This window comes from Aquila chrysaetos, chromosome 9 (genome assembly GCF_900496995.4).
Source record: "Aquila chrysaetos chrysaetos chromosome 9, bAquChr1.4, whole genome shotgun sequence".
Lineage (NCBI taxonomy): Eukaryota > Metazoa > Chordata > Aves > Accipitriformes > Accipitridae > Aquila > Aquila chrysaetos.
Window position 1 is genome coordinate 24,122,980 of NC_044012.1, and position 20,179 is coordinate 24,143,158.

Below are 20,179 nucleotides of genomic sequence, written 5' to 3' on the forward strand. Positions count from 1 at the left end.
GCAGCCCCGAGCTGTCCCCCTGCCACCATGGCCAGGCCCTGGCGGTCCCCACCGCCACAGCAGGGCCCTGGCACCCACCACGTCCCCTTCCACTGCAGTGACTGTATCCCCTGCTACTACAGCTGAGCCCTGTCCCCATCACAGCCTTGTCCCCTACTGCCACCGTGCCGGGCTCTTGTCTCCACCTTGGTCATCACAGCCCCCATATCCCCCTGCCACTACAGCCACCCTCTCCCCACCAAAACCCTGATGTCCCTCGAACGCTATGGCCAGCCTGCCCTCACCTTGGCTGCCACAGCCACCCTGTCCCCACCACAAGCCCTGTGTCACCCTGCCACCACGGCTGCCTCGTCCCCACACAGCCCCTCTGCCCCCATCACGACCCCTCTATGCCCCCCACTACCACGGTCCCCTCCCCGGCCCGGGCCGGAGCCCTCTCCCCGCGGGGCCGCCGGGCGGGGCGGGGCGGGGCTGCCCGGGGTGCGGTGGCGGCGCGGCCCCGGCCCGGCGGACCCGCCCCGGGAGCGGGCGGTACCGGGCCGCCCCCGGCCGCGCTGACATCAGCCGTGAAAAGGGCGCGGGCGGCGGCATCCGCCACTGCCGCACCGGGAGCGCGGGATAGGCGCCGCAGGTAGGGAGGGGCGCGGGCAGCGGGCAGCGCCCGCGGGCACCGGGCGGCAGGTGGGGACGGGGACCCGGGATCGGGATGGGGACCGGGATGGAGATGGAGATGGGGACCGGGACGGGACCGGCCGGTCTGCCCTAAAATGGCCGGGGCCGCGCTGCCCCGGGGTCCCGGAGCGGGACCGGTCCCCCGGGGTGCCCGCCCCGCTCCGCCCCGCCGGGGTAACGGCTCCGGGCAGTGCCGGGCGCCGCGCCCGCGGAGCCGCAAGGACACGCGGCCGCGCCCGGGAAGCGGGACCCGGGTGCGGCTTCCGGCCCCGCCGCTCCGGGCGCCCCGGGGGCGCGTCCGTCCTGCGGCTGCGGTCCCTCGGAGTCGGCGCGGCGACCCCGGCGGCCTCCTCGCGGCCCCCCGGGTGGCCGTGTCCCCGCCAGGCTGGGTCCAGTCCCCTCCCCGGTATCCCCCCGATGCCCCCCCCGGTGCCTGCGGGGTCCCCAGGGTGGCCCTGTCCTCCATACGGTCACCTCCCCGCCGACCCTGGGCTGGCTGCGGGGTCCCCAGGGCGGCTGTGTCCCAGCCGGGCGTTCCCTCCCCGCTGGCCTCGGGGGTCTATGGGGACCTCAGGGTGGCCGTGCCCTGGGTACAGTCCCCTCCCTGCTGCCCCTAGGGTATCTCGGGGGTCCCCAGGCTGGCCCTGTGCTGGCTGGAGTCCCCTCCCTGCTGGCACTGGGAGGGTCTGTGTGGTCCCCAGGGTGGCTTGGTCCCAGCTGGGCTGGTTATAGTCCCCTCCCTGCTGGTCCTCGGAGACCTATGGGGTCCCCAGGCTCTCTCTGGGGACACCCGGGTGGCTGTATCCCAGCTGGGATCCCCTCCACGCTGCCCCCGGGGCTGCGATGGGCTCCCTAGGGTGGCCGTGCCCCGGCCAGGCCGGGTGCAGCCCCCTCCTGCCGTGTCCGTGGGGTCCCCAGCGCAGCGGTGGCGCAGCTGGGCTGGGTCCGGCCCTCCCCTCCGTCTGGGCAAGCCCCAGCTGTGTCGGGAAATCAGCCCTGTCTGCACCAATTTCAGCTCCTCTTTGTTTCCCAACTGGCTTGGCCCCCGGCCGGGCGCTCCCCGCGCTCCGGGAAAGCTGGCTCCCTCCCTGCAGGGGCTGCCCGCGCCCCAGCCCTCGCCCTGGGGAGCCCAACAGCGACCAATGGCTTTGGGGGGACACCCGGCTGGCCCGGGGCAGCCTGCGGTCACGGGGTGGCTGCGGTGCTGGGACTTCAGACGGCTGACCCGCTGCTCCCGCTGGCTTCCCCGGGGGCTTGGGGTTGATTTTCCTCCTGTCCCCATGAGCCAGGGTGGCTCATCCCCTGGCTGCTCCTGGTGTCAAGGAGCCCCAAGCCTGAAGCTAGGCATGGTACAGGGTCAAGCCTGAAGCCAGGCATGTGACAGGGTCGAGCTCTGTCCCAAACTGAGTCTGGTCCCCCCAGGTGTGGGCTGGGCTGCCCCAGGCCGACAGCTGTCACACGTCCCCAGCTGGGACACGGGCACCGGGGCTGCCAGGGGCACCTGCACCCCTGGGGGCAGCAGCACATGCTCCCGCTTCTGCGTGCCAGGGTGCCCCCAAATGCCAGGAATGCAGGTCTGGGCATGGGGAGCAATGCACAGCCCGGGCAGCCTGGCGTACCCACTCTGTCACTGGTGGGCAGAGGGGCTTCAGACCACCCCAGGGCTTGGAGCACCCTGGCTGCATGGGCAGGGCAGCGCTGGTCCACTCGCATCCCCCTGTGGGCACCTTGCACAACCTCCATCCTTCCCGGCACGGGTGGCACTGGTTCCGGTGCCACCTTGGCAAGGGCAATGCCTGGCCACAGGGCCTGCCAGGTCAGGTCCGGCTCCCCTGCCAGAGCGAGGGCATCGCTGCCGGCAGCCCCAGGCCCCGTGCTCCTGAGCCGGTCCCGGATCTGGCACCCGGCCCAAGCAAATGGGTGAGCTTCACAAACAAGCTTCGACCAGCAGCGAGCACCTGCCAAGTCTGCACGCGCTTGGCGGGGCTGAGCCGCGGGGACAGGGATGCTTGGGGCGGAGGGTCCAGCCCCAGCACTGAGGGGCCATGGTGCTGCCCACCCTGCCCAGGGCCGAATTGCGCCATCACCCTTGGATGGGCACGGACCCACTGCCCGCTCCTGGCCGGCTGGGCAGGAAGCAGGCAGGGCAGGGCAGAGCCCGGGCAGTGCCTGGCACGGGTGATAAGGCTCCATGCCGGACGTCCAGGCAGCCTGGCTGGGCAGGATGGGGCCCTGCCATGCTGCTTGGGGAGCAGCTACTGTGTCTGCTGTCACCCACTGTCCCTGAGGGGCTCCACCATGCTGCGGGCACAGGGCCATGCCTGTCTCATTCCGAATGCCCCAGTGCCACCAGAGCCGCTGACGGGGGTCTGATCTCTGCAGACCCCCCCCTGCCGTCAGCATGGCAAACCGGGGACCATCATACGGCCTCAGCCGGGAGGTGCAGCAGAAGATCGACCGGCAATATGACCCTGAGCTAGAGCAGATCCTGGTGCGGTGGATCCTGGCGCAGTGCGGCGGGGACGTCGCGCAGCCGGCACCTGGCAGGGACGGCTTCCAGCAGTGGCTGAAGGACGGCACTGTGAGTACCCCTGGGGCTGGCCAGGGCGGGGGGCTGCCGCACCATGCTGCCTGACCCCCGGGTCCATCCCGTCCAGGTGCTGTGCCGGCTCATCAACAGCCTGCACCCACGGGGCCAGGGGCCAGTGGCCAAGATCCAGGCATCCGCCATGGCCTTCAAGCAGATGGAACAGATCTCACAGTTCCTTCAGGCGGCCGAGCGCTACGGCATCGCTGCTACCGATATCTTCCAGACCGTTGACCTCTGGGAAGGTGAGTGGCTGGGTGGGCGTGGGGGACAGGGCTGGGGATGGACGGGGACAGGGCTGAGCCTGCCTGGGGCCTTGCAGGGAAGAACATGGCGTGCGTGCAGAGGACCTTGATGAACCTGGGCAGCCTGGCCGTGGCCAAGGGCGACGGGCTCTTTGTGGGAGACCCCAACTGGTTCCCCAAGTAGGTGGTGGGTGCTGGGGGGGGGGTGCTGGGCCGTGGGGTCTCATGGAGACGCTGACACCCACCGTGCCCACAGGAAGTCGCAGGAGAACCGGCGCGTCTTCTCCGAGGACAAGCTGAAGGAGGGCCAGAGCGTCATCGGGCTGCAGATGGGCACCAACCGGGGTGCCTCACAGGCTGGCATGACGGGCTACGGCATGCCCCGCCAGATCCTCTGAGCGCCCACGCTGCCCCCCGGCTGCTGCCGGCACGGCCCCCCCAGGCCCTGCCTGTGAGGGGCCCCCCGGGGCCAGCCCCCAAACTGCCTTAACCCCCCCCGCCCTTATGGACCAGCCAGCTGTTCCCCGGCCCGGGCGCCCACCCCCCTGCCAGTATTTCCAGGACCAAAGTCTTTTTTTATTATTATTATTTTGCTGGGCACATGTGAGGGAAGGGGGCTGCTGCACTCCCCCCCCCCCACCGCTGCACCTGCAACCCCCCAGTGCCTTGGGGGCCGTGGTGCCACCCCAGCCCTGCCACTGTGCTGGGGGGGCGACCCCCCCCACCCCAATAAACGGCTCCTCTTCTTTCCAGGCCTGAATAGTCATGATGGGGGGAGGGGGGGACACCTGGGCTGGAGTGGGGGGCACAAGACCCCTGGGTGAGGGGAGACCCCGGGGCAGAGGGGGGTGGGGGGACCCGGGCCCAGGGGTGGTTGAGGGGACCCCAGCCTGGGGGCGCAGGGACCCCACTGCCTCGCTCCACAGCATGGTGGCAGCCAGGCCACGCGGAGGGGCGGGGCAAGGGCCGAAGGGGCGGAGCTGATGGAGCAGGGCAAGGGCTGAGAGGTGGGGGCGAGAGGGGCGGGGCAAGTGCTGGTGGGCGGGGCTGGTTGGCGGGGGCGGGGCAGTGGCTGACTAACCCGTGCCTGAGCACACACACCGCCCTCTCCACCACAGAGCGCGCCCTCCCACCGTCCAGCGCGGCCGTCCGGCCTCAGCCCCGCCCCCGTGCGCGCGCTCGGGAACGCCCCGCCCGCGCGCCGGTTGCCAGGGGAGCGGGGGGGGGGGGGGGGGCGCGTTGCCACGGCGACGGTCAGCGGCTGCCGAGCGGAGCGGGATGGTGAGCGCGGCCCGTGCCGGTGCGCCGGGCCCGGTTCCCCCCTCTCCGGGTCCGTCCCCCCCGCCGCAGCCCGTTCACGGCCCCTGTCCCCCCGCAGCCCGCCAGCGTCCCCGCACCCCCCGGCCGTGCCCCCAGCCAGCCCCGCAGCCGATACAGGAGGAGGGCCCGGAGCACCGCGGTGGATGAGCTGCTGTTCGGGGACAGCTGGGTAAGGGGGCCGGGATACCGGGGGGCACCACCGGCTGCCCGACCCCTCTGCACCGGGCAGTGCCACGGAGGGGTGGGTGTGGCTGGGACCTCACCAGGCCAGAGCCGGCCCCATTCCGCCCTGGGCACCGTGGTGCTGGGGTCCTGCCCGGGGTCCTCAGCCCGGCTCGGGCACCCCCCGGCCAGGGAGCGCTCAGTGCTTCAGCCCCTCGCACCTTATCTGCCGGCCCTCATCCCGCCCTGCTCGCCCCGGCTTGCTCGCGGGAGGCTCTTCACCATATTGCCTCCACGGTCCCTGTTTACCAAACCTCCCGGGTGAGGGACGCTGTTGCACCCTTTGCCAGCCCTCCCTGGGCCCTGCCACCTCTGTGCTCTTAATGCCTTGCCCGCTGTGGAAGCCCAACGTTCAGTTCCTTCTGGGAGAGCTCAAAATCCACCCCTGCCTCCTGGGAGAGTGCCAAGGCACCAGACCAGACCAGGGACTGCATCTGCCTCTGTCCTCCTTGATGCACACTTCTACTTTTCACAGGGTAATTAGTTAATTAGTGAGATAAAGGAGGCTCAGGAGGTTAGACACCCTGGTAAAGGGGAGGAGCTGGCATTACCAGGTTTGTACGTTAGATAGCGGTTATTTCATGTGGGATATAGAGAGAGTCTTTGGAGCAGGGGCTGGAAGCTTCCAGAGCAGCTCGTTGCCAACATATTTAGACTTTCATCAGGGAGCTACGAAATCGGTCCCCTTGGAGACAAGGCAGAATTGCAGCAGGTCTCTGACCTCCTGGCCGGATGCCCTGGCCATTGAGAGAGGAGATAAACAGAGAGCAACAGCTCTTTCCTCTCCAGTCTTGTAAGGAAAAGGCTGTCTTCCTCCACGCTCGTCCCTCAGCTGTCCCCGGCTCCTGCAGGAGAGCCCAGGGGAGACCTGCAGCCACTGTCACCGAGGTGGATGATGGCATTTTCCAGGCAAGGGTGATGCTTTGGATGTCCTCCTCCCACTACTACTTCCCCCACCTCCTTTGTCAACTCTCCCAGGTACTCTCCCCGTGGCAGGTTGGGTTTATGGCTGCAGCCGTCGGCTCACCCCACACTTTGCGTCGTCTTTGACACAGATCGAGGTACAAAGGCCAGGCTGGACGCCACTGGAGTTTGGCCCATCTCACGCTTGCCATGTCTTCAGCTGTTAAAACATTGGAGGCATCTCCGCTGGGGCCGCGGCAGGCGGCTGGCTACCATGAGGGGACCACGCTGTGTTTGAGGCACTTGTCCCTCCTTGGGGGTGTGTGTTTGTGGCTGTAATTTCCTCTCCTGGGTCTTATTGTTTGAAGCAAATCTGTCCAAAAAGACTTGCCAAAACCCTTTGGCTTTTCAGAGGAGAGGAAGGAAGCGTGTAATGAAGATTGCCTCCGCTCCTAACTGGAGGCTGTATGGATGGTTTGCCTCGTGGGGCAGGAGGTTGGGAACACTCCTGGCAAGCAACCTGCTCCAAGGCTGCCGGGTCCGTGTGCCTCGGACACCCTACAAGCTGAGGAACCCCAGGCAGGTTTATGATCTGTTATCTCAGAAGCCTTCAAGGCAGTTAGATAAAAATGTTGTAGCGCTCCTATGGGTGATAATTGAATTCCCTGAGATTAATCCAGGTCTAGTCCAAGGAGTTCTGGCTATGGGGACAATGTGCGGGCTGGCTGCAGTGATTAACACTATTATCTTTGTTTGCACGGGTGTTTCAGTGCCAAACCCTTTAATTCAACAGCTCCCACTTGGGGCCCCTGGTGGCCGGGAAGCTGCTCTGGTACCTGCCGTCCTGGACTGCGGGAGAGCCCGTGGTTCGGGGCCATCAGACCTGTAAAATGGAAATATTGCAGACCTGTAAAATGGAAATATTGCTGGCAGCAAGTTCCCAGAGAACTGCTCATTGCCCGGCCGGCTGTAGGATTTGTTCCAGCAGTTGCTTAGGATTTTAAAGCTGAACTAGTATATAGAAGTCTAGGGGAAACCACACATCTGTGTGTATCTTAGATTAGCTCTTGTGGTTCCCTGACCTGGGCAAGGATCTCGCTGGGACGCCTACGCCGTGGTTGGGCTCGGGGAAGCGACCCTGGCCTTGGGAAGTCAAACCTGCCCTGCTCAGCTCAGGTCTCCTGGCCAGGGACCATCCCGCTCGGCTGCTGGAGGTTTGCTCTGCAGACCAGTGCCTGCTCCGAAATCCTCCTTCCCGTGGGATTGTCGGCAGCCTGGGGGGCCTTCACCCCGAGCTGGACGAAGAGCCTGTTCCTGCCCATTGGAGACCCTGCGGCCTGATCGGAGCTTCCCGTGGGGCGGCCCCACGAGTCCTCGGGACACCCCTCGGCTTCTGCCGCCCCTCCGGGGGCACCCAGCGCCCACCCTGCCTGGGGGGTGCGGAGCGGGGTCCCCGAGTCACCCCGCAGCCGGGCGACGCTTCACTAGGTGGCAGTCTCGGCTCGAGCGAAGGGACCGGCACCGGTCCGGGATGGACTGGGAGGACGGGTTTCTGCCCAGGGCTGCCTGCCGCTTGATTGCCCTGCAAGGCCAGACCTCGAGCTGTCCCCGCTTCTCCCTCCCCAGGACCCCCCTGCCAGCTCCCAGCCAGTTTGGGGCAGTCTGGGCTGGTTTCCACCCAGTTTTTCCCGAGTTGTGGGGCTCAGCAGGACAGAGGTGCCGGTGGCCACGGTGAGGAGTGGGGCAGGGGGCAGCCGCCATCAGCTCAAGGTAGCCGAGATGATGCTTGAGCATTTGTGAGGTCTTGCCCTGAGCAAGCAGCTACCAGCTCATCGTTTACTTCAGATTCGGGTGAGAGACTGACGCCCAGACTTTTATAGTAAAACCAGTGCTGTAGGGGTATTTTTGGTTCTCCCCGTGTCCTCATCAGGCCTTCGGAGCTGGGGCTGCTGAGGCAAAACACCCTTCTCATGCCCAGATGTCACTGGTCTTGGCAGTGTGAGAGGGTGTTCGTCAGAGCTCAGGGAACCTTGCGGCCTCTCGTGCCCAGAGCACCTCTGTGCCCAGGAGCGGGGGGCAGAGAGCTGTGTGTGGGCCAGTGGCAGGAAAGCCAGAGTAAACATCATCCTTTCTTGCAGAACCTGCAGCAGTCGTGCTCCGGCAGCCCTGTCGTGATCCTTCAGGATGCGCAGACTGCCCCAAAAGTGTCACCCACTGGCAGGCACAAGCCCGAGACCACCCATCTCATCACCAAGGACTTCATCCGTGACCTTGTGTAAGTCTGTGCCCGAGTGGCAGCTCTGAGGAGCTTTCGGGGCTCTGCATGTCTGTCACAGCACCGTCTCGGCATATGGAGCTTGTCCCACTGTTTGCCAGGACATCTCAGGGTAGGAGGGATGGGCAGCAGCACTCTGATACGCCTGGTTTGGGCAGCAATGCAGCCAGTGAGCACTGAGCACTGAGCATTTTACAGAGGCACTGAATCATCATAAGAACCAGTAAAAAGCAACATAAAACCTTCTCAGCAGCCAGAAAAGCTCCTTCTGGGCTGAACAGCCCCCCAGGGTAGCACCTGCCCCCCAGCACATATCAAACGCTGCCTCCCGTGCCCCGATACCAAAAAGCCCCATGTGAGAAAGGCAGTGGAGTGTTGCCTGCAGCCCCTGCACACCAGGAGCTGTGTGTTTCTCTACAGGGATGTTTTATAAGCAAGACTGAACTGTAAGAACCCTGGCCCTAATTACTACACCTCATTAAAAGCCTGCAGCACATAGACAAGAATAGGGCCATTATCCCAGCCAGCTCCAATTTAGCCTCATTTTGACCTCCCTAAATATTCCTTGTAGTTGTCGTTCGGTGTGAGGTTCATCTTCTCTTCCTGTTTTGAACTTCTGTGTAATGCTCTTACACCCTGTAAAACGTGACACCCGCCCTGCGGAGGGTTCAGGTTTGGGTTTGGGTTTTGTGGAGAGTGAAATGGCATAGAGGCACAGGTGCAGGCTTTTGAGGCTAGTTCAGGCTTTCAAGGCTGGTACCTGGTTTTATACTTTCACATTCTTATTTGACCCTGCTGCTGAAGCTGAAGGCCAATTTGCAGATGTGTCGCACGGCCACAGCTCCAGCTGAAGCTAAGGGAAACTGTGCTGGTTTAATTCCTGAAAATCAGGCCCTAGACATCCCAGGCTGGTCACCCAAACACTGGGACGACTAAAGCAGTGGCCACTGTATCATTACATTTATTAGTGCCGTTGTGACCATTAGCCATTCTTTAAAGCGTCCTGGAATCCGATGCTGTGATGCAGCTCTCGAATGATCATTATGCAGGTATCTGTTCATATTCACAAGGGTGGATGAAAGGTGACACACAATAATAATGAGTAAATTCTTAGTCCTGAACATCTTCAAAGTGCTCTATGCATTTGGTTAATATACGCTCCTACACCACACGCGTCACCATGGTATCTGAGTAATACAAAGAGTAATTAACTCCTTACAACTCCCCTGGAAAACAGCCCTGTGTTATTATCCACATTTTTACAAGTGGGGAAATGGGGGCACCAAGAGCTTCAGTGATTTCCTCTAAACCACAGCATGAGTCACGGGCAGAGTTTGTGGCTCTTCAGTGTCCTGCAGAGCCAGGGTGATGGCTGGAGGGACACCTGCCAGCACTGGGAGGGGAGAGGGTGCTCTGTGTTTGGGCAGCACGGCGTTTCCTCATCTCGTGCCGGGTGGATTCCCAGGGCAGCGGAGCCAAAGCTGAACTATGCTGTGCAGATCTGGAGTCTGAGCAGGCTGAGTGTCATTAAACAGAGTGAAAAGGCAGCTTCTGCTCCCCAAAATCTGTCTGCACGGAACAGAGGTTTCCATCCGGCATGCAGGAGCAGTGACAGTCAGTCTGGGGGACAGGGCTGAGCAGCTTGTCCTGCTGGAAAAGGGCTGAGGGCAGTGGTCAAAATTTTCCCAAATGAGAGCTGGGAAAGCCAAGTTGAACTGAAATACTTTCAGCATTTTTTTATTGGGGCTGACTAGGCCCATGCTGAAAGTTTTGGGGTTTTCCCAGGAGGCCCCTGGCCACCCCGCTGAGCATCCTGTCCCCCATGCATCACAGTGTGGTGCTGCTTTCACTGCACTTTCTGTTTCTTCCTCCCCCTGACTGGGAGAGTCGGGTCCCCACAGCTCAGGCGCTTCCTGCATTGCTCTTGGGTGACTCCTGGTTGCAGAGCGGCTCCTGCTGCCCCTGGTGTGGGCAGGCCAGGCAGGTCCTATGGCCAGGCAGGGAGATCAGCGGGGTAGGGAATGGAGGGAGCCATCGGAGGCTCCATGCCACTGACTGCTACTTCTCTGTGCCCCACTCCCGGTACCACCAGCATCCCTGCAGAGAACCCCGCAGCATCCCTCATTATCGGTCAGGAGGATTTCCAGCGCATTAAAGAAGCAGCTAGAGTCCTGACCAAGGAGGAGCGTGAGGCCAAGCAGACAGCCCTCAAAGTGGAGAAGGAAGCCATTCTCGTAGGCATTCCCCCCCCGCCCCTTCTTTCCTTGCTTGCTGACAGCTCTCGGGCTGTGGGTAGAGGTGGATGCACCCAGGTAGGGACAACCTTGTGGGTCGGAGATGTGCCAGCTGTGGCTGTCCCCAGAGCTCTGCTCAGGGGCCACCACCTTCATCCCCCTTTCACCCACATTTTGGTGTGCCCATGGCTACCAGGGCAGTGTGCAGGGGAGGCAGCACGGCAGTGTGTCTCGGGTCTCCTCTGATCCCCAGCCCAGGAGGGGCTGTGAAGGATCCCTGGGTTTGCCCGGTCCATGGGTGGGGAAGGAGTCCCACACTGATTGCATCCAGCATTCCCACGCTGGTTGCTCCCCCAGCCCGTGGTGACCCTGGAGTCTGTGACAAAGCCTCTTGTACTGCATTTCTGCCACCCTGCAAAGGGAGTGGGGTGTCTTAATAGGAGTGTGGGAAGGGGCTACCCAGCCCCTGTGCCAGTGCTGGAGGAGCCTGCCATGCCCCTTGGCTCCATGCTGGGGATGTGTGTGGTGAAGCATGCCCCTTGTGAGCCAGGCTGCCCCACAGCACCCTTGGACAGGCTCAGCCTCACAGGGCTGCCCCGGGAGCGCATTCGGCTTTTGGCAGCCCTGCCTGTCCCCTCAGGAGGCAGTGAGTGAGCGCAAGAGTGCAGCAAAGCAAAAGGCCATCCTGCAGCAGCAGACGGGGAAGCTGAGCGAGCTGGAGGAGGAGGCGCGGGAGCGGGCCCAGTACCTCCTGCAGCGGGCGAACAGGATGCGCATGGAGCAGGAAGACGAGATCAAGGAGTTCAGCGAGGTAGGGCCAGGGGCTCCCCAGCATCACCTGGCACCACAGGGCCTTCTGCCAGCATTAAGACCTGCCTGAGCTGCCTGCTCGGACAGGCTGCTGAGAGCCCCCATGAGCTTCACCTTGGTGCTCTAGACCTAAACCCTGCTCTACTTGTTGCTACCCAGGGTCTTCCTCTCCTTCCCTTTTCCCCCTCCTCATCTGTGTGTCTGTCCCTGCTGCCACTGCCAAGTCTGACTCGGAGACCAGGGAGACCTGTTGTCCCCACAGCTGATCCTTGGTGCCAAATGCCACATGATCCGTGACATGCAGATCCTTGAGAAGCAGCTCATCGCAAAAGAGCTGGAGGAAGAAGAGAAGCGCCTGGCCAAGATGATGGAGGTAGAGAGGAAAAAGGCTGACGAGATGCAGGAGGAACTGGAGCGCAGGAGGAAGCAGGAGTTGATCAGGTTTGCAAAAAGTGCCTCTTCCCTGCAGAGGCATCCTTCCTCTTCCCAGGTCTTGTGCGAGAGCTGGGGTAGCCTCCAGCTGCCGGCTTCACACCACAGCACACCTCCCAGTGACTGCAGCTGGACCAGGCAGCATGACGCAGCAGACACACCACCTGATGTCCATGCCGGCATTTCTGCTTTTGGGAGTGGGACAGAGCTGGGGGAACCCTTCTACTCTCTTCTTTCCAGGGGGAGGCAGGAGCTTGTAAAGCAGATGGAGCATAATGCGGAGGAGCGGGCTCTGAGAGCTGAGCAACGGGACCAGGAGGCACAGGAGCTGCTGGAGTACCTGGAGCAGCTGAAGATGGAGGACCTGAAGGTGCGACTGGTGCCCCACTGGGGAGCAGGGGGGACTGGAGCTAGATTTTCACCTTGTTGGAAGGGTGAGCCAGTGCTGAGTAAGTCAGACTTGGTGTGTGGAGTCAACAGCCATCAGAATTAAAGCTCTGGTCTCTTGGGGAAGTTGAGGCATCCTCAGAAAGTAACCCAAGCTGCTAAGCACTCTCTTGCTGCGAGTGTGCTGCTGGGCCCTCAGGAAGGCACATGGGGAGGAGCGGAGGGAGCGCTTTGTTCTGCGGCGCTTGCCCTGTCGCCCTCGGACCCTCTGCACCGTTTTCAGGACTTGGAACGGAGACGGGAGCAACAGAAGAAAGTCCAGGCTGAGATTAAACACATCAATGATGAGAACCAGAGGTGCAAGGAGGAGCAGCGGGAGCAGGAGAGAATGGCAGATGAGCAGGTGCTCGAGTACCAGAGGCAGAAAATGGTAATAGGACTGAGCATGTGTGGCAATGGCATAGGTTCAGCAGGCAGCAGAGGTGCTGCAAGAAGCTGCCACAAGGCTCTGTCCCACACAGGAGCGTGAGGCTGAGTTCGAAGCTGAGCAGGAGAGAATCCGTCGGGAGAAGGAGAAGGAGATGGCACGCTTGAGAGCCATGCAAGAGAGGGCCCGGGACCACCAGGCAGAGCAGGTGCGCGGCTTGCTGACACGCAATTTGCTCCTGTGCTGGCTCACTCACCACCTTCCTCATCACCACCCCAGCAAATTGGAAACTCCCCTGGATGTGGTGGGTCTACTGGGGCATTGCAGGTCTGGACCAGCACCTGGGGCAAGGTGATGTCCTGGAGCAGTGCTGGCCGTGGTGCTGGGAGAGAGGCAAAACCATGGTCAGGTGCTTCCATACCTCCCCCTGAGGGAAGCCCTCCATGACCCCTCCAGCGTTGCCACTGTCCCCCTTTGTCAGGACGCACTGAGGGCCAAGCGCAGCCAGGAGGCTGCTGAGCGAGAGTGGCGGCGCAAGGAGAAGGAGGCGGTGCAGAGGAAGGCCGAGATGGAGCAGATGCTGAAGCGGAGCCGCCTGGAGCAGATTGCCCAGCGGGAGCACAGCATGGCCGTGCAAGTGCAGCAGGACCGCCATGAGTTTGAGAGGATTCTCAGGTGAGAGGGACAGTACTAGGAGCTCACTGGTGAGATGGCCGGCCCCTGCCTTGTGAAATGGGGCTGAGGGATGGGTGACACAGTGGCAGGGGGGCTGCCATGGGGGCTCCCAGCGAAAAGTCAGCAAAGCCGGTGGCTCTGGTGCTGGCCAAGGCCCTGCGGGCAGGTTATCAGCACGTGCAGGCTGGAGCAGGGCCTCTCATCTGCCCCGAGCTCTCCCGCAGGGCCCAGCAGGAACAGATGGAGAAGGAGAAGGCAGAGGAAGCGCGGAAGGCAGGTGTGCAGCTCGCCCATGCTAATGACGTCAGGCGCCAGATGCGGGAGCGTCAGCAGCAGCTGGCGCAGGAGCGGGTCGCCGCCTTCGAGGAGTGCCAGCGGCTGGAGGAGGAGGCCCGCCAGCGCAGCCAGCGCATTGCCCAGCTCAAGCAGCAGAAGATGCAGGAGCTCAGGTGATGTGCTGCCAGTGGCCACTTACTTGCCTGGTTCCCTGCATGTCCCTAAGTCCTCCCAGGCTTCCCACCATCTCCTGACCCCTGGGCCATATCACAGGTTCTTTTGCATACTTACCAAACAGGATCTGCTCCAGGCCCATGGTCCTAAAGCTTGGCTCCAGTGTAGTACAGAATGCCTGATGATTTCTTTCCTCTGCAGATCCTCTGGCATCCCCGAGAAGTACTGCGCCCAAGTGGAGCGGAGGGCCCTGAGCCGAGCAAGCACAGCCCCTGGCCAGGCTCAGCCCCATGAGGAGTGAAGCTCCGGTTCCCCAGCAACTTGGGGGTTTCCATTAGGCTGAGTTTTCAATGAACAGAGATGTTTATGGAGCAGACAGTGTCTTTCATCCTTCTCTCACTTTGGATTTATGGGCCGGGAGCTGCCCTTGGGGTTTGAGTAGCCCAAAGGCTCATTGTCCAACCTGCCCCACTCCCGGGACCAAGGTCACCCCTTGCCCATCTCCCCACATCCACTGGGCGAAAGCTGTCAGATGTGCCCCGTGTCCTTGGAGGAGCCGGGAGCATCCCCAGGCCCTCAGCATGGCTCAGTGTCACCACCAAAGCAGTGTGGGTGTTCCCAGCCCAAGCAGGGTAGCTCAGGTAGAGTCCCATGAGCCAGGCAGGCTCTTCATGCACACAGCCCTGGCCCTGGCTGCCCGCAGCTGCATCAGCCCTGGCAGTGCCACCTTCTTACCAATGTGTCACCTCTGGGCCCTGTGGCAGTGGCCTTCTGCAGGGGCAAAGCAAAGACACCGGAGCATGATGCAAACTTTTAAAATCCATTTGGATAGGGACTGGCAGCTTCAGAGCCAGGATCCCATAGGAGTGGCTCTGATTAATTGTCAGAGCTGCTGAAAAATAAGGAGAGCTGGCACAGGTGAGACTGCCCAGGGCACAGGGACAGCTCAGGACTCTGCTGTGAGCCTGAGCCTCCTCCAGGCTGGGTAAATAGGAAGGATGAAATGCCGTAGCCTCTTGTTATCTGTCTCTTCTCCAGCTGCTCTGTGTCCCTGTGGTGTGACATTCCTTCTGGGGCATGGGCTGAAATGCATTACTGGCTCTGCAGGGCATCTGCTGCCTCAGACCTAACCCTGAGCAAGCCCCTGCAGCCACCAAGCTCTCTGGGACCCTTGGGGCTTTGGCATCGGTGCCCAGCCCACAAAGCATCTGCAGTGCTCTGTGCCAGGGTCAGCTGTCCATCCCCGGTCCCCAGCGGCCACATGCTGGTCGTGTCACTCTCAGTCACTGCCTCGGCCAGGCAGTCACAGCCTTGTTCTAGGCCAGGCTTAGCCCAGAGGGTTTCAAAGCCACCGCGCCGGCCACACCGAGGGGCCTGTGACCGCCGGCGGGTGGCCAGCTGGGGTGGAGCAGCTTCCCCACCCTTCCTGCGCGAGCAGGGCTCCCTACGCCAAGGAATGCAGGAGTCACTGGCAGGGGAGCCAGCGCCGCGCCGGCAAGGAGCCCCAAGCCACGGTGAGCCACGGGCCCGTCACGGCGGGAACGGCCACGTGGGAACAGCCCCGGCAGGCGGCACCCCTCGCCGCGTCGGTGCTGCCCCGGGGCCAGACCACGCACAGGGGCCCTGAAATCACAGACGCGGCAAAGCACGTGCTGGGTTCAACCCCAATTCCCAGCACAGGGCCGGTAAGGGTTAACTGGCAGCGGTGAGCTCAGCTTGGGGCCAGTAAATGGAGCAACTCTTGGCCTCAGGGAGTGTTTGGGACTGGCTGGGTGGTGCTGCCCAGCCAGCTGGGGCAGTCACGGTGTGGAAAGTACCAGCATCGACGAGCTGTGCCGCGGGGCAGTGCACAGGTGAGCTGGACATGGGGCCTGACCCTGGCCCACAGCACCAGAGCAGCCCAGCATGGGGGCTCAGCCCCGCCAAGGGACGTGGGCATGGAGAATGCCCAAGGCTGGGGCTTCCACAGGGCTGAGCATCCCCTGTGTGGCTCCCAAGACCTGCTGCAGAGCATCCCTGTCCCAGCTCCTCCATCCGCTGCTGAGCATCCCTGTCCCAACTCCTGCCCTCAGATCCCAGCAGGTTTCAGCCCCTCTCTTCCTCCCCTCCAGCTGTCCCAGTCTCCTCCAGCCACACTGCTTGTCTCCTCCGCTGTGCTGAGCATGACCCAGGGTGTGCTGCCCCTGTTGCTGCCGTGCCACAGTGTCCCCATGCAGTGAGCCATGGCCTGGAGCACGAGCCAGGTCTCTGCACTGAATTTCAGCAGTGCCACTGGCACCAGCGTGAGCTTGGTGGGTGCCATGGTCCCCACATGGCTGCATCCCTGTGCCCGCTTGCTGAGGGGGCAGGACCGGAGGAGGGATCTGCAGGAGCTTAAGCCCATGGACAAACCACACCTTTAAGCTCTTCCAATTGCCCTGAGTCCTGCCCCAAGACCCAAATCCTTTCGGGACCTGCATGGGGCCAAGTTGGCACTTCCATGCAGCCATGGTGCTCAGCCATGTTCCTGCAGGGTCACAGGCAGCCTTTTCCCACCAGCCACACTCATCCCGCCAGTGCCCACATCAGGGTGGCCACTGGGCACCATGGGGTCCACAGCCCCCCTGATCCCTGCTCTGCTGCTCCGGGTGCCCCAAGGGTGTGCTGGTGCCTCCTGCCCACGGTGCCTGCAGTGACCCCCCGGCCCGGGTCCGGCTGGATGGGAGGCCATACCATGGTGATGCTTAATTACCAGGTAGGGAGTGGAGCAGGGCGGCATCGCTCACGCACAGCTTGGAGCCACTCAGTCATCCCAAAGGCATCCGCCCCACAGGGAGGAGCACCCCAGCCCAGCATGTAAAAGCAGCCCCGCACGGCCGGCTGCCTTGTCGCCTCGGAGCCTCCTCTGCTCCCGCTCCTCCTCACCACCCGGCACGGCTGCAGCGTCATGGCAGGGCACGGCGCCAGCCTGCTCCTGCTCCTGGGTCTCATGCCAGGTAGGCACTGATGGATCCCTGCACTTGGACCTGCTCCTGCAGCAATGCCGCCGAGGATGGAGGGGGTCCCTGCCCAACCTTGCGGAACCCCAGGGTGCTGGATACGTCCCTGGTTCTGCCCTGACACGCACCTGTCTTGGCCAGAGCCAGGCGGGTGGCATTGAGCCCGCCCAGTCCCTTTGTCCCCAATGCAGCTTCACAGGACCCAGATGGTCCCAGCCCTGATGGGTACTCAACCCCACCAGGACACCCAGTCCCTGCAGGTGCCTGGCCCTGGGAGATGGCTTCCTGCCCCATTCCTGCTCCCCGCAGGTCAGGGTGCTGCCAGGTGTGGGGTTGGGGTGCATTGTGGCACAGGTTTGGGGTGTTCCCCAGCTGGTGCGATGGGTGCCGTTCTCTCCCCAGCTCTCCTCCTGGCTGTCAGGATCAACAGCAAGGGCCGGGAAGTGCTGTACCTGGCCAAGGGTGACTCGGTGAAGCTGGGCTGCCCCTATGTCCTCGAGCCTGAAGACAACGGTCCCCAGGGTGTGGGCATCGAGTGGATCCAGATCACGCCCGAGCGGCCCGGACCGGAGAATGTGGTGAGTGTCACTTGCCCCAGCAGCTGCCATCCCACCATGCAGGCAGGGCAGGCAGGGCTGGGATGGACCAGATGGAGCCCAGCCAACCAGGCAAGGACAGGCAGGACAGGCAAGGTCTGGCAGGGCAGGGAAGGACCGGGCAGGGAAGGACCAGGCAGGGCAGGGAAGAACCAGGCAGAGCAGGCAGGGCTTGGAAGGACCAGACAAAGCCCAGCAGAGCAGGCAGGACAGGCAAGGTCTGGCAGGGCAGGGAAGGACCAGGCAGGACAGGCAGAACAGGGAAGGACCAGGCAGGACAGGCAGAGTCTGGGAGTGCTGGGCTGGGAAGGGCCAGGCAGGGTAGGGAAGGACCAGGCAGGGTCTGGCAGGGCAGGGAAGGAACAGGCAGGGCAAGCAGGGGCGGGCAGGCACCGGGCAGCGCATTTCCTTCCCCAGCTGGCAGCCCCAGGTCCCCCGACCTGGACCTGCCCTGCCCAGTCTCCCCGCTTGCCCCCCCCAGTTCCTGTCTTACCACGACCACCACGTCAACTACGGCAGTGGCTCAGGGCTGCAGGACCGGGTAGCCTTCGTGCAGAACGACCCCAGCCAGTACGACGCCTCCATCCGCCTGGCCGACCTGCAGGTCTCCGACACTGGCACCTACCAGTGCCGGGTGAAGAAAAATACCGTGGCCGTGCACGAGGTCATCGTCACTGTGCAAGGTGAGCTCCCCCCTGCCCCATGCCCCCCTCCCAGGTGCTCCAGCTAGCCCCCAGTGGCCCCGGCGGTGACAGTGTCCCTCTCCCTGCAGAGAAGCCAGCCACCCCGCAGTGCTGGACCGAGGGGGAGGTGATAGAGGGGAGCAGCATCCTGCTGCGGTGCTACAGCCGGGGAGGCACCTCCCCGCTTGCCTACCAGTGGGCCAAGCTGGCTGATGGCTACGGCGGGGGACGCCTGCCCTCTGGCACCATCCAAGGTGGGTTCTGGCGGGGCTGCGCCCACCCAGGGCACTTCCCCGGGGGGCTCTGCTGGGTGCAGGGGATACTCATGGGTGGGGTGCCCCTGTCTGTGAGTGCATGTGTTGGTGGGTGCCCAGGGCTGTGTGCACCGAGATACACGGGTGTCTGTGTGCACCTGTGTTCATGGATGTCCGTGTCGGTATGTGCCTTGTCCCTGTGCACCCGTGTCCGACGGTGGGGCTGACGGGGCTGTCTCTCCCCACTGCAGGACGTGCTCCTGGCGACCTGTTAATCCGTAGCCTGTCGGAGGTGCACGCCGGCATCTACCAGTGCCGCGTCACCAACCGCGTGGGCTACTCTGTGTGCCAGCTCAACCTCAGTCTTGGGCCAAGTAAGTGCCACCACGGGCAGGACAGCACGGGCAGGGTGCTGCCGGGGGCTGGCTCTGAGTGCCAGCGTGCCACCGGTGGCATGGTGACCAGTGGGCAGCCGGTGGGGAGGCCGGCGGTGACAGGCTGTGCTCCCGCGGCAGGAGGAAGGCAGGCGGGCATCATCGTGGGCTCTATCCTGGGGTCCCTCCTGCTCCTCAGCCTGCTCGGGCTCCTCATCTGGGCGCTGATCTGCCGCTACCGCCGGAAGGAGTGCCAGCGAGCCTGCAGCGACTGCAGGTGAGGGGCATGGGATGGGTACAGGGCCAGTGGGCACCAGTGGGTGCTGCTGGGCACTGACGGGCATCAGTGGGTATTGCAGAGGACTGGTGGGCACCGCTGGGTACCACTAGGGGCTGGTGGGCACCGGTGGGTGTCACTGGGTGCTGACAGGCATCACTGGGCATTACTGGGGACTGATGGGCACCCACAGGCACTGCTGGGTACCACTGGGACCCAATGGGCACCCATGGGCACTGCTGGGTGTCACGAGGCGCTGATGGCCACCATGGGTCACCTATGGGTACCACAAGACAATGATGAGGACTAACAAGCACTGATGGGCACCAATGGGTGGCACTGGGTGCTGATAGGTACCACTGGGAACTGCCAGGTACCAATGGATCCCAGTGAGCACTGGTGGGTGCCATCAGGTAGGTACTAATGTGTGCCAGAGGGCACCGATGAGCTGATGAGTGCCACCAGGCACTGGCTGGCAATGATAGAAACCAGTGGGGTGCCAATGGGTGCCACTGGGCACTGCCAGGCACTGCTGAGCATCCATGAACACCAAGGGGTGCCACCAGTCACTGATGGGTGCTGATGGGTGCCACTGGGCACCACTGAGCACTGACAGGTGCCGCTGCGGCTTCCCTCTGCCCACAGGAGCAGCACAGGTGGCACTATGACCCGCACCTGCAATGTCTGTGCCCACCACAGCTACTCACCCCACGGCATCAGCTACATGCAGTGCCAGCACAGCGACGGCGACGAGCGGGCAGCTGCCCTCATGTGCAATGAGGGCATCCGGCACCAGGTCGCCTGCCCGGCGCTGTAACCCCCCACTGGCCCCGTGCCCACCCCCGATTCGGCTCCACAGGGGGAGTGACTGCGAGCCCAGAGCCAGCAGCACCGCCGGGATCCGGTGCCAAGCGGCGCAGGGCTGTGCTGCCGGGGCTCGCCGTGCAAATTGAAGTCAGGAATCCAGCTCCTTCCTCCCCCCTGAAACAGCCCCGGGCTTCCAGCAAACTTCGTTTGGGTTCATCAGTCTGTTTTGTTGGTTTTCTTTTTTTTTGGCCTCTTTTTTGTATGTCCCCCCCACCCCCAGCCACAGCCCGGCTCTCGGGGCGGCTCCCGGCCCCGCTCCTGGAGGCATCCTTCGCTAGTGCAGCAATATTTATTTCTCTCCGGCCTGTCCCCTCGGCGTCGAGCAGGGACGTGGCAGCCCCGAATTGCCCAAACTGGCTGCCGGGCAGCCTCCCGCCTCTGGCCCGGCGCCACCGGTGCCCCCACATTGACTTTAGCAATTGGGTGTTATTCGAGACGAGATGCCATTGGCACCAGGATTTGCAGTTTGGAACAAGAAAAAAATGAAAAGAAATAAACTAAAGTGAATTCA

At 63.1% G+C, this 20,179-nt stretch overlaps 3 protein-coding genes across 6 annotated transcripts; all 3 read left to right on the plus strand.

The window, feature by feature from the left end:
- The first annotated feature begins 502 nt into the window (after positions 1 to 502).
- TAGLN2 (transgelin 2) lies at positions 503 to 4,252 on the plus strand. The gene is made up of 5 exons (XM_030026866.2): positions 503 to 631; positions 3,055 to 3,253; positions 3,330 to 3,504; positions 3,582 to 3,684; positions 3,761 to 4,252. The coding sequence occupies exons 2-5, from the start codon at positions 3,074 to 3,076 to the stop codon at positions 3,900 to 3,902; spliced, it is 600 nt and encodes a 199-aa protein (XP_029882726.1). The 5' UTR covers positions 503 to 631; positions 3,055 to 3,073; the 3' UTR covers positions 3,903 to 4,252.
- An 83-nt stretch (positions 4,253 to 4,335) lies between these two features.
- On the plus strand, positions 4,336 to 14,010 carry CFAP45 (cilia and flagella associated protein 45). 2 transcript variants are annotated; one of them, XM_030026873.2, is made up of 12 exons: positions 4,336 to 4,785; positions 4,883 to 4,993; positions 8,088 to 8,224; positions 10,317 to 10,458; positions 11,099 to 11,269; positions 11,531 to 11,709; positions 11,941 to 12,070; positions 12,371 to 12,517; positions 12,609 to 12,722; positions 12,996 to 13,189; positions 13,414 to 13,638; positions 13,841 to 14,010. In XM_030026873.2, the coding sequence occupies exons 1-12, from the start codon at positions 4,783 to 4,785 to the stop codon at positions 13,938 to 13,940; spliced, it is 1,653 nt and encodes a 550-aa protein (XP_029882733.1). In that variant the 5' UTR covers positions 4,336 to 4,782; the 3' UTR covers positions 13,941 to 14,010. The 2 variants fall into 2 exon arrangements, with proteins under 2 accessions (XP_029882733.1, XP_040982220.1); XM_041126286.1 differs by lacking the exon at positions 11,099 to 11,269.
- A 26-nt stretch (positions 14,011 to 14,036) lies between these two features.
- On the plus strand, positions 14,037 to 20,179 carry VSIG8 (V-set and immunoglobulin domain containing 8). 3 transcript variants are annotated; one of them, XM_041126287.1, is made up of 7 exons: positions 14,037 to 15,153; positions 17,020 to 17,195; positions 17,695 to 17,896; positions 17,986 to 18,150; positions 18,402 to 18,524; positions 18,648 to 18,801; positions 19,447 to 20,179. In XM_041126287.1, exons 1-7 carry the CDS (start codon positions 14,727 to 14,729, stop codon positions 19,616 to 19,618), a joined length of 1,419 nt encoding a protein of 472 aa, XP_040982221.1. In that variant the 5' UTR covers positions 14,037 to 14,726; the 3' UTR covers positions 19,619 to 20,179. The 3 variants fall into 3 exon arrangements, with proteins under 3 accessions (XP_040982221.1, XP_029882739.1, XP_029882740.1); XM_030026879.2 differs by having other exon boundaries at positions 14,042 to 15,153; positions 18,666 to 18,801; XM_030026880.2 differs by having other exon boundaries at positions 15,049 to 16,614.